Below are 21672 nucleotides of genomic sequence, written 5' to 3'. Positions count from 1 at the left end.
TTTTAATGAATTTATTTGCAAATTATGGTGGAAAATAAGTATTTGGTCACCTACAAACAAGCAAGATTTCTGGCTCTCACAGACCTGTAACTTCTTCTTTAAGAGGCTCCTCTGTCCTCCACTCGTTACCTGTATTAATGGCACCTGTTTGAACTTGTTATCCGTATAAAAGACACCTGTCCACAACCTCAAACAGTCACACTCCAAACTCCACTATGGCCAAGACCAAAGAGCTGTCAAAGGACACCAGAAACAAAATTGTAGACCTGCACCCGGCTGGGAAGACTGAATCTGCAATAGGTAAGCAGCTTGGTTTGAAGAAATCAACTGTGGGAGCAATTATTAGGAAATGGAAGACATACAAGACCACTGATAATCTCCCTCGATCAGTAACACTACGCCGCCAGGGACTAAAATCCTGCAGTGCCAGACGTGTCCCCCTGCTTAAGCCAGTACATGTCCAGGCCCGTCTGAAGTTTGCTAGAGAGCATTTGGATGATCCAGAAGAAGATTGGGAGAATGTCATATGGTCAGATGAAACCAAAATATAACTTTTTGGTAAAAACTCTCAACTCGTCGTGTTTGGAGGACAAAGAATGCTGAGTTGCATCCAAAGAACACCATACCTACTGTGAAGCATGGGGGTGGAAACATCATGCTTTGGGGCTGTTTTTCTGCAAAGGGACCAGGACAACTGATCCGTGTAAAGGAAAGAATGGGGCCATGTATCGTGAGATTTTGAGTGAAAACCTCCTTCCATCAGCAAGGGCATTGAAGATGAAACGTGGCTGGGTCTTTCAGCATGACAATGATCCCAAACACACCGCCCGGGCAACGAAGGAGTGGCTTCGTAAGAAGCATTTCAAGGTCCTGGAGTGGCCTAGCCAGTCTCCAGATCTCAACCCCATAGAAAGTCTTTGGAGGGAGTTGAAAGTCTGTGTTGCCCAGCACCAGCCCCAAAACATGACTGCTCTAGAGGAGATCTGCATGGAGGAATGTGCCAAAATACCAGCAACAGTGTGTGAAAGCCTTGTGAAGACTTACAGAAAACGTTTGACCTCTGTCATTGCCAACAAAGGGTATATAACAAAGTATTGAGATAAACTTTTGTTATTGACCAAATACTTATTTTCCACCATAATTTGCAAATAAATTCATTAAAAATCCTACAATGTGATTTTCTGGATTTTTCCCCCTCATTTTGTCTGTCATAGTTGAAGTGTACCTATGATGAAAATTACAGGCCTCTCTCATCTTTTTAAGTGGGAGAACTTGCACAATTGGTGGCTGACTAAATACTTTTTTGCCCCACTGTACATACAGCCAGCGTAGCGCTCAAGCACTGAAGAAAGACATCCATTTACAAAATGCTATATTTTGTGTCTTGAACGATAGGAAGAAGAATTTTAAAAAAGGTCAGATACCTTGTGGCCAGTCTTTGTCAGGTACCTCTAGTACAAGTTGATTTGATGTTGTGCCCAAAATGGCTCCCAAGTCAGTACTTCTGAAATAAAGCAAAATAAAAACTTAAATTGATGGAACGAAAGGTGAAATTCTGAAGAAACTTAGATGAAGAATTCAAATGAAACAATTCAAAATGTACTCAAATGAATTCAAAATTATTTCAAATCTACTGCTAATATCCATTAATATTGCAGTGCATGGATGGGCATGGTAGAATTTATAGCTGAGCATGGCCTGAGCTCAGATGTTCAAGTGGGCCACTGCTGTAGCTAACAGGGGCGCGTCCCAAACGGCGCCCTACCTACATAGGGCTCCGGTCAAAAGTAGTGCACTATATAGGGAATAGGGTGCCCTTTGAGACGCAAGCAGGGACTTGACAGGTGAGTCGTGGGGTCAGGGAAAAGAGAGCTCATCACTGTCAACACTGTCACAGCAGCATGACCTTCCCAGTGCTAAGCCTGTAAGCTACGGCAAGCAAGTCTTAACCATCTTTAAACTGGAAAAAGTCTCATAGCATCCTTTTTACAGGATGTGGTAGCTATTTCTAATCTTTTTGTGGACATTTACAAACAGCATTGAGTCTGAAAGAGGGTGTTGTTGAGAGAAATAAAATGCTCTTTGAAGACAAGGGTGCAATGAAAATCAATGTTAACACAATCGACAATGCGGGAACAAAGGTACCTAACACATTGACATAGTGTACAGTGTACACACTCCCCGTACAGTAGCTAATTGTATTCGTATCCAATTTAGTTTTCGCATTCAACTGAGGATGAACAAACTAGAAGACTACGAGCTTGTATTTTTAGCCTTTGTAGCCAACATTCGCTCAGGATTTAGAACACACAAGTCGACAAAGAAGAAGTCATTATTGCAGCGAGTCGTCACAGTAACACTGATAAACATCCCGTAATATTATAACAAACGTTTTTTTGTCACGTGGGTGAAAAGCCATACCCAAACAATGTCAGTACATACGAGCGGAGGAGAATAATACGAGGGCATCTTTACCCAAGTTGTGGCAGCGTGGTCTCTGAGCGTTGGTGCCTTACTGGGGAGGGCAGTCTTTGTTTCAGCTCCTCATTGACTTTAGGATTAGCTGAAAATAATATAGAAATGGATATGATTCATTTAAAATCAGGAAAAATGCATTTCGTTGGAGGCACCGAAGCATACACTTTACAGTACATTAGCCTAGAGGAAAGGTTAGTATTAATTATAGCCTGTCAATATGATCTCAGGGGTACCTCTGCTGCAGAGAGAGGATCTTTAATAACCTCCCTGAGTATAGCAAAACAAGACCGACATCTTTCATTTGCAGAGTGAAATGGTGCTTTATTTAAGTTATCTCATCATCTAGCCCCTGTCTCTCCACTGCGTACCATTGCTCTAAATAACAGTTTATCAAGGCACTAATGTATGCCGGCAATTAACAAATCATAATCCTGTCACGCAGATATCATTTAATGCTTTTAGTTATCAGGAAAGTAAACAGTCATTTAATACTGCTCAAGCCCCGTATCAGATCCTCCTTGCTCGTTAGGAAGCCCCACCAATTAAAGTTCAGCCTCTACTCAGGTGTAATTAAAGGATGGCTGTTAAATTGGTTCCGATAACTGCAAGTTAATTCATAAGCAAGCAACAAATACACTGACTGGAAGCAATTAAGGGAACCATTGACATTCACTGTTTGGGGGAGGGAGCAGGAAGGGAGCCTGTTGCTCTTAGACAGTGTGTGTGTGTGTGTGTGTGTGTGTGTGTGTGTGTGTACTGTAGGAGAGGGCTACCATCTAGTGGTGACAGGGCTAAGACAAAAGACAATTAGAATACACCCACTGCAGTAAGAGACTTCAACAGAATCCTTCCAGATGCAGCATGGGAGCTGGGCTAGCATTCTGAAGCTGGGGCAACCTCAGAGGCACAAAGTGGTTTCTATTGTATGAACCATATAGATATTGATAGATATACAAATCACTTTAGAATCTCCAGAAAGTGTCTCTATCCTGCTCTTTAGGGTATACGGATGGCCCAAACATTGTTTCTAGAAGAGAGCTAAGGAAAGACAGATATAACAAGGCATATGAGTTTGTGGGTCCACAACCACTGAGCGTTTAGGTGAAGAAGGAGACCTAGAGACAGATCCAGGAGAGGAGGGAGAAAGAGTGATTGAGTGAACAAAAAAGAAGTGGGAAAAAGAGAAAGCTCTTGGGAGGTTGGGTGCATGGCGGGTGGGTGACCTCTAGGGCAGATGCCAGTGGAACGTTATCCCTGTGTTGTAAGCCAGCACACACTGCTCACACACTGCTCACACGCTATTCAGCTCTGACACGGTGAGGCGTGAACGGACAACTGGCTTTTTGTGGGAGAAACAACAGGGCTCCATTAATCCCAGTGATAGACTCTGGGCAAAAGCTAGTCTTTTGGGGGAGGATTTGGTAGAAGGAGAGGGACTTTTGAGCCGGTACGGCTGGTAGCAGTGGTAGGTATGGCTCAGGAGATTGGTAATCCTTTAACATGAACATGAGAAAGTAGCTTTGATAAAGGAGAAGCAGAAAAACAGAGCATACAAACCTGACCTTTTGATGTTCTCATCATTTTGGATGGGGGGGATGAAGGAACCGAGATGGGATTGGAACGGCAAAGGGCGCAGCTCGACAAAATACGAACTTGAATCATTGATTGACGTGTGTTTCCACACAGTGAATCACCAAACAAAGCCTTAATGAAATATGATCCAATAATCCATTCCGCCCCGAAAAAGAGACTTTATTTCTATCCTTTCATAGAAGTTTTGCACCACGAGATGAGAGTCTGGGAGTTGCTCTTTTAAAGCTTAATGTTGCACTTGGAGGAGGTTATGTGGGAGATACAAAGACCTGCCTATCAATGAATAAATGTGAACCAATCAATCCAATCATGATTCGCAGTTATATTATGGTCATTCTTTGTCAAGGTCATTATTTCCCACAAGCAAGGTTGGGCACTTTTTAAAAATGTATTTCAGAAATAGTATGCATGTTGATCAATCATGTTACAAGTGCCTGGTATGGTCAACAGAACATAATTGGGTGCTTAAAGAGAACCCTAACTCAAATTGTAAGCTATCCCGATTCATGAATTGGATTAGAATTCATATACTAGTGTTTCAATTCAGTGACGTTTAAGAGACAAACAGATGCCTGCAATTGAAACAATGGTGAAAGAGTGCTGGTTTAAAATCCATGACAATAGCCTTTAAATGATGAAACCAGCTTTATCCGGCATTTCAAACTTTTCTCATTTTCTTTGTCCTTTCCTGTCTTTCTGTGATCTTCATATTCTTGCCTTGTAGACTTTGAGCTAATTGCCTCTGTGGGCTACTTATTATTCATGTACAATTATTGCAGCGTAATGTCTTTAAATCCTTTTAAATGACCATTCATGCATCGCATTCATTGAAAAAGCCTTTGAAGTCTGTCAAAGATGGAATTCTTCAAAAAGAAATATCTAAGCCCAATCTCAGTCAACCAATACTGGGTTTTGCATTCCCCCCACTCACCCCCTAATATAAACAAAATTCCATTAATTTTTTAAGCTGCATTTAATACATTTTCCGCGGCAAAAGTTTCCAGATTCCACAGTCATTTGTATTCCAGCTGACTTGATGAATATTAATAACAGTGTTATCCTGATTAAATGGGCTTCATACAAAATCCCTGTGAATCCTCTAGCTCAGGCTTCAAATCTTCCCACTATTCTTTATGAATTTTGATACAGACATTAATCTGGAGAGGAACTTAAAGCAGGTTTAATTGTGCAGCGGCGTGCTTATGGTTTTTGGTCCAGTAAAATGCAGATGGATGGAGAATGTAGTAGGTGGTTAGGTAAACATACATCTTATATGGCATGGAACACTAACACCCAGAGAAGGCACCTGCTGAGACAGTTGATTGTCATGGGCTGCCTGTTCCAAGGCAGGTGATGGACTTGACTTCCCTGGGATGAAAAGATTTGGATACATTCTTCCTATTTTGCTCCACAAAAGGCCCATCTATGGCACGTGGAATTGTTTTATTAAATGTATTACACTTTAATTTATGTAGTTTATTGATTTGACTATTGCAATAACAGTGTGGTTATATAGTTTACATGTATTATTCATGCTAAAAAATACAAGAAATGCAACCAATTTCTCATTTGAATCAACTGGTATGGAATCACTAGTTTTTCAAATACTGTACAAGTTTTATGTTTACCATAAAGAAATAAGTGAAAGCTAACCGATTCTTTCTGAAACTATCAGGAGACATAAGCCTAATGTGCCGATAAAATAAGAACCTTTTTAGAACAACAAAGTTAGACAATTATTGGGGGGTTTAAGTCATTAATCCAAATGATCTTTTCTCAAACGTTCAACAACATTTCACTCAAAACTTCCACAAAGGGTTCTTACATAGGTCTACATGCCAGTGATACATATTTGGACATGGGGCTATTCTTAAAAGAAAGCGAACAGGTCATTTGTAAAGGGTCTTTTAAAGAGAGGTGAGTACAGGGTGGAATTCCATGACATTAATAGGTATGGACAATGAAGCACCGTGCCAGCCAGGGCACATTTCAGCCTTTATGCAGTAACTGACCTTAGCACCTTTCCATTTCATAGTTCATCCACCGTCAAAACTGACAAAATGCTGAATAGACTGGTAAAAAAAAAAAAACACTCAACTTGAGGACCTCTGAAGGGACAAATATTGATCTGTGTGTAATATTAACCATTCCCACAAGATAAATGGAGGGCAAAGAGAGAGCAGGAGGTGTGTGAGAGGCGAACAAAGAGGGAACACACAATGGCCGACCACGACGAGTGATGCAGAGCTTTCTGTTGAGGTCGTTTCACAGCCGCCAGTGGCCTGCCTGAAACGGTGACATAGCTAGTTACATTTGTTCACTTTCAAGTGATATACATCATAACATAACTACGTTCTAAAGCTAGATAGATGTGTGGCTACAACTTCTAAGAGAACTCGTGATTGCCGAGCGAATGACATTTTCGTCATTGTCTTACGTCAGACAGCATAACTTTGTTTGAGGTACTATTGCTGTGTACAAGTGACGCCACCTTTCAGGAGACAATGCATATTTGTTGCCAAAACAATGTGCTAAGTGGACAAAGGTCAACCTCAGACAACACCACTACCACGGTGCAGGCAGAGAGAGGTCACCTCAAATAAGTATTGATGATGAACCTGCGTCTCATCACTCTTACAGAACTTTTCCCCCCTCAAACTTATACTGCTACGTCAAAGTGAAAGACTATTGGAAAGTAAAACTTTTGGTCAAATAGTTTGCATCCACCCAGTAGAGCTGCCCTATTAAACCACCTCACTAATCAAGGTGTGTGAATGTGTGCCTACACCCTGATTAGGACTATACCTGGGCTTAGTGCCTCTCTGATGGTAGACTGGGAGCCCTGAGAGGAAGGATATTGGACCACGAGATCTCTATCTATCGGAGGCTCAGCCTCAGTGATAGTGATAATTGAATTGAGCCCTGGGGAATGTATGGTGAAAGCCGCACCACTGCAGATCCTCCGCAGGATGGATCCAGTCTGGGTGGCAGTCTGTAAACAGGACAGGAAGCGCTGATCCTCCAGCATTAGGGGGGGAATGACCTGCAGAATCAGCCAGGATGAGTGCCTCATTTTCACAAAGATCCAGCTAATTTTTGGCGAGAATAATCCGGGAGCCGGGAGGCTTGGGGGGAGCCAAGGAAGCAAGCCCACCCTTCCCAATCCCTTGTAGGTGTGACAGCTGTGTAGAGTGAATAGCTTAGAGCACGAAACCCTGCTGCAGACTGCTAGATCAGCCCCTGAATATCTTATCTCACACTCAGGAGAGAAAAAGGCATCGCTCTGTCTGATTGTACTTACTGCATTGTATCCCTGGTTGAAAACGTGAAGGTGATCCTGAAGCCTCTGCACATAAAGTGACTATGAGAAATAGTGAACCTGTTTTCACAAGGGCTTTATGAAAAATGATGCATAGCCTCAGTATGTAGGCCTAGGAAAAGGATACGGGATTTTTTTGTGATGGTAACTTGAAAAGTAAACTATGACTAGCTATACGTATAGTTACAATTTCATATCAAGTCTATTTGTGGAAGTGAAAAGTCATTGCTTACCAGTACTCTACAAATCTACTGTAAGCTCTTCAGAAGATTTGTTTTTATTTAACCTTTATTTAACTAGGCAAGCTGAGAACAAATTCATATTTACAGTGACGGCCTACCCCGGCAAAACCCTAACCTGGACGACGTTGGGCCAATTGTGCGCCACCCTATGGGACTCCCAATCACAGGCCGGTTGTGATACAGCCTGGAATCGAACCAGGGTCTGTAGTGACGCCTCTAGCACTGAGATGCAGTGCGTTAGACCGCTGCGCCACTCGGGAGCACTGACAACCAGTGACGAAAAAGCCAAGATTAATGTCTGAGGTAAAATTCAAAAGCGGTTGCATTTGAATCAATGTGAACGCTGTCTGATAGCATTTATCCAAACACACCATTTACACAGTGAATCGAGCTTGGCTAAAAGTACATGATAACACAAACCCATCATAGTGTGTATGGCCTTAGTCACTATAAAGGACTTGTTTAAATTCTTAATACTGTTGGACGAATGAGGAAGACAAATCTTATCAGCTAAGCTAACAAGAGTGCAAATACAGTGCAGATAATCAGATTTCTAATTATTGTCACTCACATCATCCAATGTGCTTATTTGAATTACAGCGATCACATGTGATTATATATTCAATGCTTTGGGTTTAGCAGAGGCTCTATTGGGAATGTAAAGCCTGAATAATGACGATCTATCAAGCATCAACCAGAGGGCTAACTACTCATCAGCACTCAGCAAGACAGACATACTCCATTGGATCCCTACTTAAAATGTCTAGATCTAGTTAGCCAGGATTTCTAAACCGTTTGTATTCCAGAAAACAACAAACTAGCTTTACATATGGCACCATATTCACTTGTGACTAGGGAGTATTAGGCTCAAGTCAAAAGTAGTGGACTTTAGAGGGGATAGTGTGGCATTTAGGACTCATCCCTGGTCTTTCCTTGCTTACCTTACCTTAACACTAGCACTTCAGAACAGACTAAATCTGTGTCAGACAACCTCGGCTTATCCATAAGTCGATAATACGTTCCGGCATATTTGGCTACATTAGTTCTTGTTGGGAAATGAAAACGTCATTTTTCCTTCACATTCTCTATTGGAACGCTTGTTTCACATAATTGATAAATTGGCCATCAAAATCCTGATATTTTCATGAAGATAATGAATAAATGATGCCAAACAATGGGAATAAACTCAGGATGGGCCAGGAGACTCAAAATACTTCTAATATGTAATTATATGGTTGTAAGTGCAAAAGTGTTATGTTGTGTCATAGTAACAACATCAAACAAAGCCTCATTGTAACCGACAGGCTTGTGAAACTTGTAAAGAGTGGTGTGTCACAAGAACAAACATGTTATTAGTCACTCTACAGAAACTACTGAGGAGGGATAGGTGGGTGGGTCCGCCTGCATTCAGGAGTCAACTCAGGGTCACATGACGTGGCCGGGCATTGACAGGCAGTTTCACATCCTTACCTTCTTTTCACCTTTCCCTCTATACCTGCATGGTGCAATATTGTGACATCCACAGGTTAGGGTAAATTGAGTTCTTTATGCAACTGTTAGGCGGCACTAAATTACTCACTACTACAGGACTAAGTTAGTAGTACCCTCAATGAACATAATTTGTCCAACTATTATTTCATCTGCTTTTAGCCCCACAATCCATTAGTCACTACATTTCAATGTGAGGATTCACAATACACACAAGTACACACACAATGATTATTTTAGTGTTAAGGAGGACTTTATACTGAGGTGTTTTCTTTTGTTAAGACAATCCCTCTACTAACATGCTTATAAACAGGAACCTTTGCTATGCGCTAGGACGGAATCCAAATGAAGCGCTTTTGTAAAGGATGAGTGATGCTCTGGCTTCGACCTGTCCTTCAGAACAACCAGCAGGAGACAAGTGGCCCAGCTCTAGAATCAACACTCAGTCCGCGTCCTAAACGCCACCCTACACTCTACATAGTGCACTACTTTTGACCAGAGCCCTACCATAGCCAAAATGGCACCCTATTCCCTGTGTAGGGAATAGGATGCCATTTGGGAAACAGCCTCAAACATTCCAGGATTCTTTCCAAAGGAAAAGGGAAAAGGTTTCAGTGTCTAAGATGCCTTGCTATAAGTTGTAGTAGCTAATAATAATGATAAGGGGAAGACGGGAGGTGGGGTTTAGGTTACAAAAATATTCAAAGTTGGATTTAAATACATGTTTTCCTAGCTGTCAAAACTGCCGTACAGCACCATTGTGCGTTGCAGAGCTCCTCTGGGGGGTGAATGTGGCTGTATCACATCAGCACAACCAACCAATCACACCTGGGTTCAAATAGTATTGGTTTCATTTCAAATTGCTTGACTGAGCTAGCCTGGCACAATGGAACCAATGGGATAGTCCCAAAGAGTCCAAACACCCCTGGTATTATAGGCAAGCTCAATCAACTACAGCTTAAAACATGTGATAGACAAACAATACTATTTGAACCCAGGTCTGACAGCAGCAGCACAACCAAGAGGTCCTCATTAGCACTTGATGTTTGAGCACGGGTCACAGCAGTGACCGTTTGTGCAAAGCCAGCCCTGTTTGTTTTGCTCTATGGTTCATAGGCGGTCATCAGGTGTGTGATCACAATTGAGGGGGACTTGCAATGCAGCATTTGCACAACATTGCTGCAATGTTATTGAGACCGAGCAGAGACTAAACAATAGGCTGATTTCCTGGTGAATTATTTTAAATTCCTTAACAAGGCATTGGACTGGACACCATTCCTTTCCTGGTAGCTGGCTAAAGTTACAACAGAGTATCCATCATCACCAGAGATGCTTCATTTTAGAAGCTACCTTCAACAAGGAAGGTTAAGGCTATATTACACATAACTCAATAATTAAGATGTTTCGTTTAGTGAACCACAAAAATATCCAAAACCTGTACAACAACAATGTGTGTGTGAGTCTATGTATGTGCTGTGGTCTCTCCCAGATCAGAATAATCACCCCAGGCACCGTTTTAACAGTGCCCACCCTGTGTCTATTCCCTAAACCAACACAGGGAGACAAAGAGGGACAGAGGCTGAGAATCCCTGTGCCTGCCTACCCCTCAGAGTGAGACCACCCACTTAGGAAGCGGGGCGGCCTGTTAGGCCACACCACACTCAATTCCAAGGATTTCAGGACTTCAATCAGACCCACATGGTAGCCCAAACGTGCCGATAGCGCGCCTCTTGCCCCGGTGGAGGGGGGAGTCAGTGAGAGGCTGGGTGGGTGGGTGTTGGAGGAACATCGCAGAGGGTCGTGAATGATGGGGGAAGACTAGAGACCAAACGGTTTCTTCCACACCGCTACCAGCTGCTGTTAGTATCACTGACCCAATGGGTTTAAACACTACATTTCCTGCCTGGGAGACTGATGCTAAGAGCGGGGGAAGTAGGAGGGAGTAAGGGTTAGGGCAGAGGTCGATCCACCTGCTAAGAACAAAGGTCTCTGGGACTGTAGCTCTTCTCTCCCTGTTCAGAGAGCCAATTCAACTCCCTAGGAAACTTCACATGGTTTGTTATTTGGCCCGGGCTTGAAGGCAGGCTGCACTTTGAATCCTCCGGTGGGAGAAAAAGCAGTCAGCAGACAGATGGATACACAGGAATTAGACATACCAGACGTGAGTTCAAAAAGCTGTCTTCTGCTATGTGTTTCAGTCCAGTGTAATGGTAGCCCGGCCACTTGACTTGGAACAGAGCTAGCTACGTCGCTGGGAAATGTTAAGACTTTCAAATTCATACAGAGCTATGATTTCATATTGAACATCCACTTATCGGTGGTCAAGGAAAACACATAATTATTCAATTTACACTAATAATAATACATAATAAATAGGGCAGGCCTAAGCAGCATTTCCTAACTACCCTTAGAAAAAAGGCACAATTATTTTGATTTCTGATAACCCATATTTATTAGACAGCAAATTCTCTCCATCTGCAGAACATGTTAAGTTAACCTTTTTTTTGAAGTAGGAACAACTCTGATTATTTCTGACTGTTGCTTAACTATGGATGGACACATAATCATCTGAAAGAACCGCGTGATAATCCTCAGAGCATATTCATGTCCAAGATTCAGACAAGTTAGGATATTTGACACCCATGGTTCCACCTGCCTGAGTCAGTCTCATTAAAGTGAGTCAGACAGACCCACGCAGCAAAGTGCTTCTTGTTTTAAAGAGAATCAGGGATTTGCTTCGTGATGACGAACGGCTGCGAGTAGGATCTGAGAACTGAGAGCTCAGCGCTGCTCGCAGACACAGGCTCTGTAGGAAAAGGTTAATAACTAGAGATTAAATGAACCCCTAAAGACAGATTAGACTTGATTGAGACACTGTGACGGTTTCATGTCTCACAGAGGTTGAAACACAAGAGGCTGGGACCTAGGAGCGAATCTGCCTGTCATCCTTGTATGCTTTCTTTATCTGTGTATGTCCACCAGTGTCTGATGGGGTACCTGCAGGGGCTTAGGGCTGACATTAATGTGAGCCACAATGCCTCCAGGTGTAGTTTTTGACAAGGTACCGGTCACAGACAAGCTGACACGCCTTCCTCTAAGGCTCTTTATATATTCATATCAGGATTTGTGTTGGGCTACATCTTGCTCCAGTCGTTGGGCTCTACCCTCCTGCACTAGGATGTTGTAGGACAAGCAGAGCTGGAGCAGGATACATCTGCATATCAGTAACGCAACGAACCTGCCGCTAGGTCAAAACAGCTTCAATTAACATAAGAGCGCTTACCGTTGGGAATTATCCTATTCCGCTGTACTAGCCTCTACTGTAACAGGAAAAAGCATAGGCTACCAGTCTTGGTGCAGTTCTTGATTGCTGCAGTAGCTACTACCTGTTTTTGTCCCCCACCAGTCCTGCAGCAATCCCCTATGCTTGATAACCACTGGTGGTTTCTCTTTGAATGGACAACATTTATCATTCAAACTACTTTTTTTAAACACTTCACACTGTCATGAAGATGAACACTGTTAAATGAGGACTACCAGCACAACATCTGTGGATTAATAGGATCTACAATAATGAGTAACAGGCCTAAAGGTTTTGGAAAATATGGATGAAAATATTCATTTAAGTCAAATCAATTGTAATAAAAGGTTTTTGGCAAACGTATTTCTTATGGTGTTCAGACTGTCTATGCCTATGGCTCCCTGTTTCCATTCTATTTATTTTGAAGATTAGCAGCTAACCAAGGACAATGCAACTTTTTGCATTTGAAGAGAGACTTGATATATTTGTCAATAAATGGAATAGGCTAGTTCAGAAAACATATATGTCAGTCACACCCACAGTTTAGAGCACTTCAATAGGTTAGTTCAGAAAACACATATGTCAGTCACACCCACAGTTTAGAGCACTTCAATAGGTTAGTTCAGAAAACACATATGTCAGTCACACCCACAGTTTAGAGCACTAGGTCTAACTTCACTTATTACATTTTAGAAAGGATGGTCCAACTCCAGCTCAGTTTTCCTTCCTGCCAAAGTTCTCAAACAACGATTTGAAATGGCAAGTGTGCCCTCTTGAGGAGAGACTTGGGTCGAACATTTCTCCAAGAGCGCTTTTTGGTAATTCCTTCCAAACCATCACACTCTCTTCTGAATACATTACATTTAATGCCAAATTCACCCACACAAGATTCAATTCTTACACACGTTGGTCTCTACTGTCAAAAGGAAAGGACGGTTTCTCAGAAGCCTTAGAAACTCAGTGGTAAAATAGAAAAATGCACAGTGGTTGAGTTGAGGACTTAGAACTGCTGTTATTAGGCTACACTTCAGAATGTGTTCTTGACTCCCTTATGAAGTGGACTCACTATAAACACTCTGGTTGTCTTACACCTTATCTTAACAGAACAATTCAATCTTTATAGAACAACATACTGCAACGTTTCCAGACTGGTTTATCCCACTTGAACATTCTGCTACACATCTACTCTCACAAAAAGTCGACAATAACAACAGGGAAATCAGTATCTGACATGTGTAACATTGGCTTAATAACTAGAATACATAGTTGAACATTTGTATTTACCTTTGTACATATCAACGAGGGAGTCTTTGAGTTCCAAGCTGTGTGTCCATGACAGACTGCGTTCCTCTTCACTCTCAGAGAAGCAGCTCTCCCTGGGAATGAATGAGAGTTAACTTGTTTGAATGTTAGAATCTCCTCTGGGTTTCATGCATTCTGTTCGAAGAGAAGAATCCCAGACTAGTTCAGTTCAACTGTTTTGAGACTTCACTAACTTCCTCTCAGGGGATTTTATGTGGCAAATCAAGCAGGTCATATGCTTTTCAGATTACGGCATCTGACTAATCTCCCTCACAATGTGCCCTGACTGAGGTGGGGGGCCTCAGATTTACAACCATGCTGCTCTTATAATTTCAGATGACATAAGGAAATACTAGCAGCACTTTATTTGAAGGACTTGATAACACATTAATAAGACATACATAACCATTATGACGAATTCTCATGTCAACAGCCGGACCGATATGTTTTTTTGGGGTCCGATACCGATTTTATGGGGGACAAAACTTACTGATACCGATATACAGTGCATTCGGAAAGTATTCAGACCCCCTGACTTTTCCCGCATTTTGTTACGTTACAGCCTTATTCTAAAATGGATTAAATAAAAACAATTCCTTCTCAATCTACACACAAAAAAATAAAACAATAAAAACACCTTATTTACATTAGTATTCAGACCCTTTGCTATGAGACTCGAAATTGAGCTCAGGTGCATCCTGTTTCCATTGATCATCCTTGAGATGTTTCTACAACTTGATTGGAGTCCACCTGTGGTAAATTCAATTGATTGGACATGATTGGGAAAGGCACAAACCTGTCTATATAGGGTCTCACAGTTGACAGTGCATCAGAGCAAAAACCAAGCCATGAGGCTTAGGCATTGAAAATGGGTCATGGATGGGTATTCCAGCATGCCAATGACCCAAAACACACGGCCAATGCAACAAAGGAGAACCTTAATGACTAGGAGAAGATCTGCAAAGAGGAGTGGGACAAAATCCCTCCTGAGATGTGTGCAAACCTGGTGGCCAACTACAAGAAACGTCTGACCTCTGTGATCGTCTGACCTCTGTGGGGTCAAATACTTATTTCCCTCATTAAAATGCAAATCAATTTATAACATTTTTGACATGCATTTTTCTGGATTTTTTTGTTGTTATTCTGTCTCTCACTGTTCAAATAAACCTACCATTAAAATTATAGACGGATAATTTCTTTGTCAGTAGGCAAACGTACAAAATCAGCAGGGGATCAAATACTTTATTCCCTCACTGTAAAGGTTACATAAAAAAAAAGAAGTTTGGAACCACCAAGACTGATAGTAGAGCTGGCCTGCACGGCCAAACTGAGCAATCGGGGGAGAATGGCCTTGGTCAGGGAGGTGACCAAAAACACGATGGTCACTCTGACAGAGCTCTAGAATCCAGAAGGACAACCATCTCTGCAGCACTCCACCAATTAGGCCTTTCGTCTCTCTCCTCAGTAAAAGGCACATGACAGCCTGCTTGAAGTTTGCCAAAAGGCACCAAAAGACTCTCAGACCATGAGAAACAAGATTCTCTGGTCAGATTAAACCAAGATGGAACTCTTTGGCCTGAATGCCAAGCGTCACATCTGGAGGAAACCTGGCACCATCCCTACGGTGAAGCATGTTGGTGGAGGATGTTTTTCAGCAGCAGGGACTGGGAGACTAGTCAGGATCGAGGCAAAGATGAAAGGAGCAAAGTACAGAGAGATCCTTGATGAAAACCTGCTCAGGACCTCAGACTGGGAAAGGTTCACCTTCCAACAGGTTAACGACCCTAAGCACACAGCCAAGACAAAGCATGAGTGGCTTCGGGACAAGTCTCTGAACGTCCTTGAGTGGCCCAGCCAGAGCCCGGACTTGAACCCAATCGAACATCTCTGGAGAGCCCTGAAAATAGCTGTGCAGCGACGCTCCCCATCCAACCTGACAGACCTTAAGAAGATCTGCAGAGAAGAATAGGAGAAACTCCCCAAATACAGATGTGCCAAGCTTGTAAGCATCATACCCAAGAAGACTCGAGGCTGTAATCGCTGCCAAACGTGCTTCAACAAAGTACTGAGTAAAGGGTCTGAATACTTATGTAAATGTGATCATTTTTAAAATGATTTATTAGAAAACATTTCTGAAAAACTCTTTTCGCTTTGAAATGATGGGGTATTGTGTTTAGATTGATGAAAAAGTAAAGAGGTCTGAACACATTCTGAAAGTACTGTATATCGATCAGGCTTTATCAACAACCACAAGTTTATCTTGTATTATTAGCTTCCCTCTTTCTTTGAGCATTGTCTGGCCTGTGTTATCTGAGAATAGAGGTGTCACATTTCAAGAAACCGAGGTATCACATTTCAAACATAACAAATTATCATTAGCCTTTATACTTCAAGTTAATCCTAAAACTCTTATCATTCAATATAGGCTAACAGTTAGGAATTATAGATCATTGCCAATTTCCCAACACTTTGGATAAGCCTACTTGTATGACAAGAATAAGTATCTTTATGGATTTGAAGTTAACTGCAACTACTTAAATCCTTGATGGCACTTCACAAAGTATTCAAAACTACAATCAAACATTAAAACAACCTTTAATCAATCTGACAGTCAATTTTAGGCTATCATTTCTACATTTGCTGAACCAACGGCATGCATGATATCAACTCAGAAGACAAGTAGGCTGCCTAGCTGTAACAAAAGTAGGCTATTGCAACATGTGAGCTGTGGTACTTACTTCACCGAGAGCTCCTTTTTTAAGCTTGATATCTGGTGCTTAGCTCTTTGCAATGCATTTCTAACATCGTAAGCTCTTGTTTTTGTAGCCATCAGCCAACTGGAATTCCACCTGGGTGCTGTAGTGACACTGAATAGCTACTGTTCTGGGCACCTCAGTTGCAATTTGATACATATCCACGACTACACGTCTCACAGCATCTTAAAAGAACATCCTGGTCAAAATGTTTTATCAACTCAACTCAACTGTCATGAACAGCCAATGAGAAAGACGCATGCACCCTGTTCAGTTGAAGTCAGAAGTTTCCATACACTTAGGTTGGAGTCATTGAAACTCGTTTTTCAACCACTCCACACATTTCTTGTTAACAAACTATAGTTTTGGCAAGTCGGTTAGGACATATACTTTGTGCATGACAAGTCATTTTTCAACAATTGTTTACAGACAGATTATTTCACTTAAAATTCACTGTATCACAATTCCAGTGGGTCAGAAGTTTACATTCACTAAGTTGACTGTACCTTTAAACAGCTTGGAAAATTCCAAAAAATGATGTCATAGCTTTAGAAGCTTCTGATAGGCTAATTGACATCATTTGAGTCAATTGGAGGTGTACCTGTGGATGTATTTCAAGGCCTACCTTCAAACTCACTGCCTCTTTGCTTGACATCATGGGAAAATCAAAAGAAATCAGCCGGGGCCTCCCGGGTGGCGCAGTGGTCTAAGGCCATCAGAGACTCTGGATTCGAGCCCAGGCTCTGTCGCAGCCGGCCGCGACCGGGAGGTCCATGGGGCAATTGGCCTAGCGTCGTCCGGGTTAGGGAGGGTTTGGTAGGTAGGGATATCCTTGTCTCATCATGCACTAGCGACTCCTGTGGTGGGCAGGGCGCAGGGCACGCTGACCAGGTCGCTAGGTGCACAGTGTTTCCTCCGACACATTGGTGCGGCTGGCTTCCGGGTTGGATGCGCTCTGTGTTAAGAAGCAGTGCGGCTTGGTTGGGTTGTGTTTCGGAGGACGCTTGACTCTCGACATTGGTCTCTCTCTCGAGCTCGTACGGGAGTTGTAGCGATGAGACAAGACAGTAACCACTAACGATTGGACACTACGAAATTGGGGAGAAAAAAGGGGGTAAAAGAAAAAGAAACTAGCCAAGACCTCAGAAAAACAATTGTAGACCTCCACTGTTCCTAGGCCGTCATTGAAAATAAGAATTTGTTCTTAACTGACTTGCTTAGTTAAATAAAGGTAAAAAAAAATTAAAAATAAAATAAATAGAAATCCCATAGAAAACTTGTGGGCAGAACTGAAAAAGCGTGTGCTCTGTCAGGAGGAATGGGCAAAAATTCACCCAGCTTATTGTGGGAAGCTTGTGGAAGGCTACCCGAAACATTTGACCCAAGTTAATACATTTAAAGGCATTGCTAACAAATACTAATTGAGTGTATGTAAACTTCTAACCCACTGGGAATGTGATGAAATAAATAAAAGCTGAAATAAATCATTCTCTCTCTACTATTATTCTGACACTTCACATTCTTAAAATAATGTGGTGATCCTAACTGACCTAACTAAGACAGGGAATTTGTACTAGGATTAAATGTCAGGAATTGTGAAAAACTGAGTTTAAATGTATTTGGCGAAGGCATATGTAAACTTCCGACTTCAACTGTATGTGTACTACAACCTCACTTACAGCTCTCTGGGCTCTCTCTCTCTCTCTCTGAGGTACTAGTTTGTAAACACAACAAGCTCTCACAGTCTCACTGCAGTATTAGACGTTTATCCACGCTTATCCAAATGCCAAATTTCTAAGCTGCTCCAAACGTCAAATTTCAAAGTGTTTTTGACACCCTGGCAGGGTTTCCATTAGGAAAATGTGACGCCTGACAACGTAACCGGGAAGATTTAAATTTACAAGCCATTTGAGATATTTACCGGAACCATATGCATTGGGTGCATAACCCATTAGGGCATTCATCCATGGAGCTTAGAATGACACTGCTCAGTGTCACATTACTGCTCAGAAATCACATTATTACAAATTACATTATGGTAATACATTTTAACAGAACATGCAACTCATGTAACAAAGCAGCCAATAAAATTTAATTTTCAAACATTTGCCAAAATGCAATTCGCGGGAAAACACCATTCTAAACTGCGCACCTGATAGCAGTTCCATATGTGACAGAGATGAAAAACGTAGAAAGAGGGAGAGTCTAATGGCATAGTTGTGGGTCCAAGAGGGAACTAAATTGAAATACATTTGCCAAAATAATCATTACTCGTATATACAGAAACAATTAAAATAATTGAAAATACTTTACCAGAAAGCATGACTTAACCACAGAGGAATCAAGGACCATTAGCTCATTGAAAAAAAATAGCTGTTGATTATTTCAAATCACAAGATCGTATGCCTATTTGTGAAGCCTGTAATTTGGGCATCGCGCGTGGCAATAGGCCTAGCTGATTATTGAGTTGTGGCTGTCAGTGAACAGCATCTAAAATATGTGTGAAGATGATGTGTCAGAGTATAATTTAAAATGTTGAGACAAGAAGAAGGGGAGGGGTGTGTGGCGAAGATATGGGGGAGTCTCTCTCCAGAATGGCTTAACTGTCTCCTTCTTATTCATTGTTTCATTGTGTGAATTGTGCCTTTTGATTTTGATCAGTTCCCCATCACGTCTCCAGTAGTAAATGTAACATTAATCCCCATCATTTGGTTACATTCATTTCTGTTAATGCATCGATTAATTAGTCATTTACAGTTTTCATTCTCAGAGTGGAAACGTTGTTTGCAGAGTTCACAACCTTCTACACTTTCGAGAAACAAGTTTTGGTTTATTTCATAACCATCATCATTAGTGATGCACCGATATGAATTTTTTTCCCGATACCGATATCCAATATTTTCCTTGCCAAAAAACCTGATACCGATATTTAACATTTTGTAGGCCTTTTAATCATTCTAGTACAGTTAAATAGTTAAACACACACATGGACGCAGCGGTCTAAAGCACTGCATCTCAGTGCAAGAAGCTTCACTACAGTCCCTGGTTTGAATCCAGGCTGTATCACATCCGGCCGTGATTGGGAGTCCCATTGGGCGGTGCACAATTGGCCCAGCGTCGTTCGGGTTTGGCCGCGGTAGGCCGCTATTGTAAATACAAATTTGCTCTTAATTGACTTGCCTCGTTAAATAAAGGTTACACACACACACCAAAAAGTTATTTTGTTGGCATTTACGTATGTCCCCATTACCAGTAAAACATAATCAAAACCTATTTCTTTCACATACTTGATGTGCTGTTTCGTTGTTAATTTCTTCAGTTGTTTCATTCTCAACCGGGATCTTTCATACTATGGAAAGCTGTTTGAGTCTTTGCGTGTCAAATAACACTATTTGACGTGTCAAATAAGCTTGTTGACCAATCAGGACCTGAATATGACTGCACGTCAAATAATAATTGAATGCGTTCATTCATTTTTTACGTAGTTATTACACATTGATTACACTATCACTCGTATTTCATATGTCACAACGATTCATCGATACGTATGCTATGATGCTGGTAAAGTTTTATCGCGCACCTACAGTGCTGGTCATAAAAAAAAGCTAGCTCGCTCATGGATGCAAATAATGTTCTTCCCCAAAAACATAGCAAAACGACATCATCTGTTTCAGTAGCTATAGTTAGCTAGCCTACTATATAGATAGGTGTCATCATCTAAAATAACCCTAATTTATAAGACAGTTCGTATTTGATTAATGGTGGTCGGACCCATCTATGTGAAGTTAGCCACAAGAAGGATTAGCCACAATAGTGGACTTTGTGGTTCGCCTTCAAAATAAAAGCATATCATTGACAGTGATGCAAATTAAAACAAATAGTAGAATTATGCCAGAATTGAATAGATCATGCTAAACAAGGTTGGAATGTTGTTATATAAAATCAACAAAAGATAATAATTTGTTAATTTGACAAATCACACTGGATGTATTAGACTTTAGAATTGCATTGGGGACATACTTATTTCACTGTACAGCCTTACCTATGGATTGTGGCTCAATGACATGGGGTATCAGTCTACTCAGTGACACCCAGAGTACATTAGCATAGTAGCTATTATGCAACTGAAGCAACTGTGAATTGAGCCACATTTATTGTCAACTTATGTGTATTGAACACTATTCCCGAAGAAAAACAATACTGCAGGATGTTTTAGAGTATGATAACTCTGAGGAGGACATTGGGAAAAAATATATTGGGTATTGAGTAGACTGATACCCCATTTCATTGATCCCCAATCCTTAGGTAAAGCTGTACAGTGCAATATCAATGTCAATACACACAATAGTGATTTCACAAAGTCACAGTCCCGCCAATAAGAGCTACAATGCTAATATTTGTGTAAACTCTTCACAGTTGTGTTCTGTGGGTGTCACCAAGTAGACCGATACCCCATTTCATTGCTTCACATTCCAACCTTGTGTAACATTATCTAGTCTAAAAATGTCATGATTCCACCAATTGTAACCTTCTGCATCACTTTCAAATAGGTACTTTTATTTTGAAGGCAAACCACAAATTCCACTATTGTGCCTAATCCTTATTATGGCTAACTTCACAACACATAACCCGGACTGGTAGGACCTCACTAGCCAGATGAAGCTAGCTGGCTGCTTATAACTTTAGCTTTGGGCAACAGGGTTAAGTAGCTGGCTATCTATTTAATTTCATGAACTGAAGTTCAATTTCAATAGGCAAACAACAAGTGGCTACCTAGCTAATACTTATTCACAAGGATTCCTAAATCATTGCTAAGAATAATGAAAATGACTGCAGTTTCTACTGGTCATTGTTTTAAGGCTGGTTGTATTGGTGCTAGCTAGGTGCCAAGCTAAAGCTAGCTACCCCAGAAGTTGCGGTCGAAAATAATCCTTTCCCACCAACTCGGTATTGTAAACACATCATTCGTGGCCGGTGTTTGGTTGTTTGCAGACTTTTTTGTACAACTTTGACTGCTACTGGTGGCGATGTTGTCATTTTTAGCTAATATAGTCTGATTCCGATATGTTCACCGATATATCGTGCATCCCTAACCATCATACATTTTTTCGTTGTCTTTTGTTTGGAGTGCTCCATGTGAGCAATGAGCACGTGTCTGGTTTCTCTGTCCTGATAACATTGAGAGAATGCACACGC

The 21672-nt window shown here is 41.4% G+C and overlaps 1 protein-coding gene across 3 annotated transcripts in view; it reads right to left on the bottom strand.

The window, feature by feature from the left end:
• The window catches only part of mipol1 (mirror-image polydactyly 1), a 73284-nt gene that overhangs the window by 47634 nt on the left and 3978 nt on the right, over nucleotides 1-21672 (bottom strand). The window contains exons 2-4 of one of the 3 annotated variants that reach the window (XM_029687732.2): nucleotides 13706-13797; nucleotides 2476-2563; nucleotides 1425-1504 (exon numbers count right to left, since the gene is read on the bottom strand). In XM_029687732.2, the coding sequence (XP_029543592.2) occupies nucleotides 1425-1504; nucleotides 2476-2563; nucleotides 13706-13797 (260 nt within the window). The remainder of the gene's footprint in view (nucleotides 1-1424; nucleotides 1505-2475; nucleotides 2564-13705; nucleotides 13798-21672) is intronic. The other 2 variants (XM_029687733.2, XM_029687734.2) reach the window with 2 other exon arrangements.

The sequence above is a fragment of the Oncorhynchus nerka genome, linkage group LG18, assembly GCF_034236695.1.
Source record: "Oncorhynchus nerka isolate Pitt River linkage group LG18, Oner_Uvic_2.0, whole genome shotgun sequence".
NCBI classification, from domain to species: Eukaryota; Metazoa; Chordata; class Actinopteri; order Salmoniformes; family Salmonidae; genus Oncorhynchus; species Oncorhynchus nerka.
This window is presented reverse-complemented; position numbering and strand designations above follow the sequence as displayed.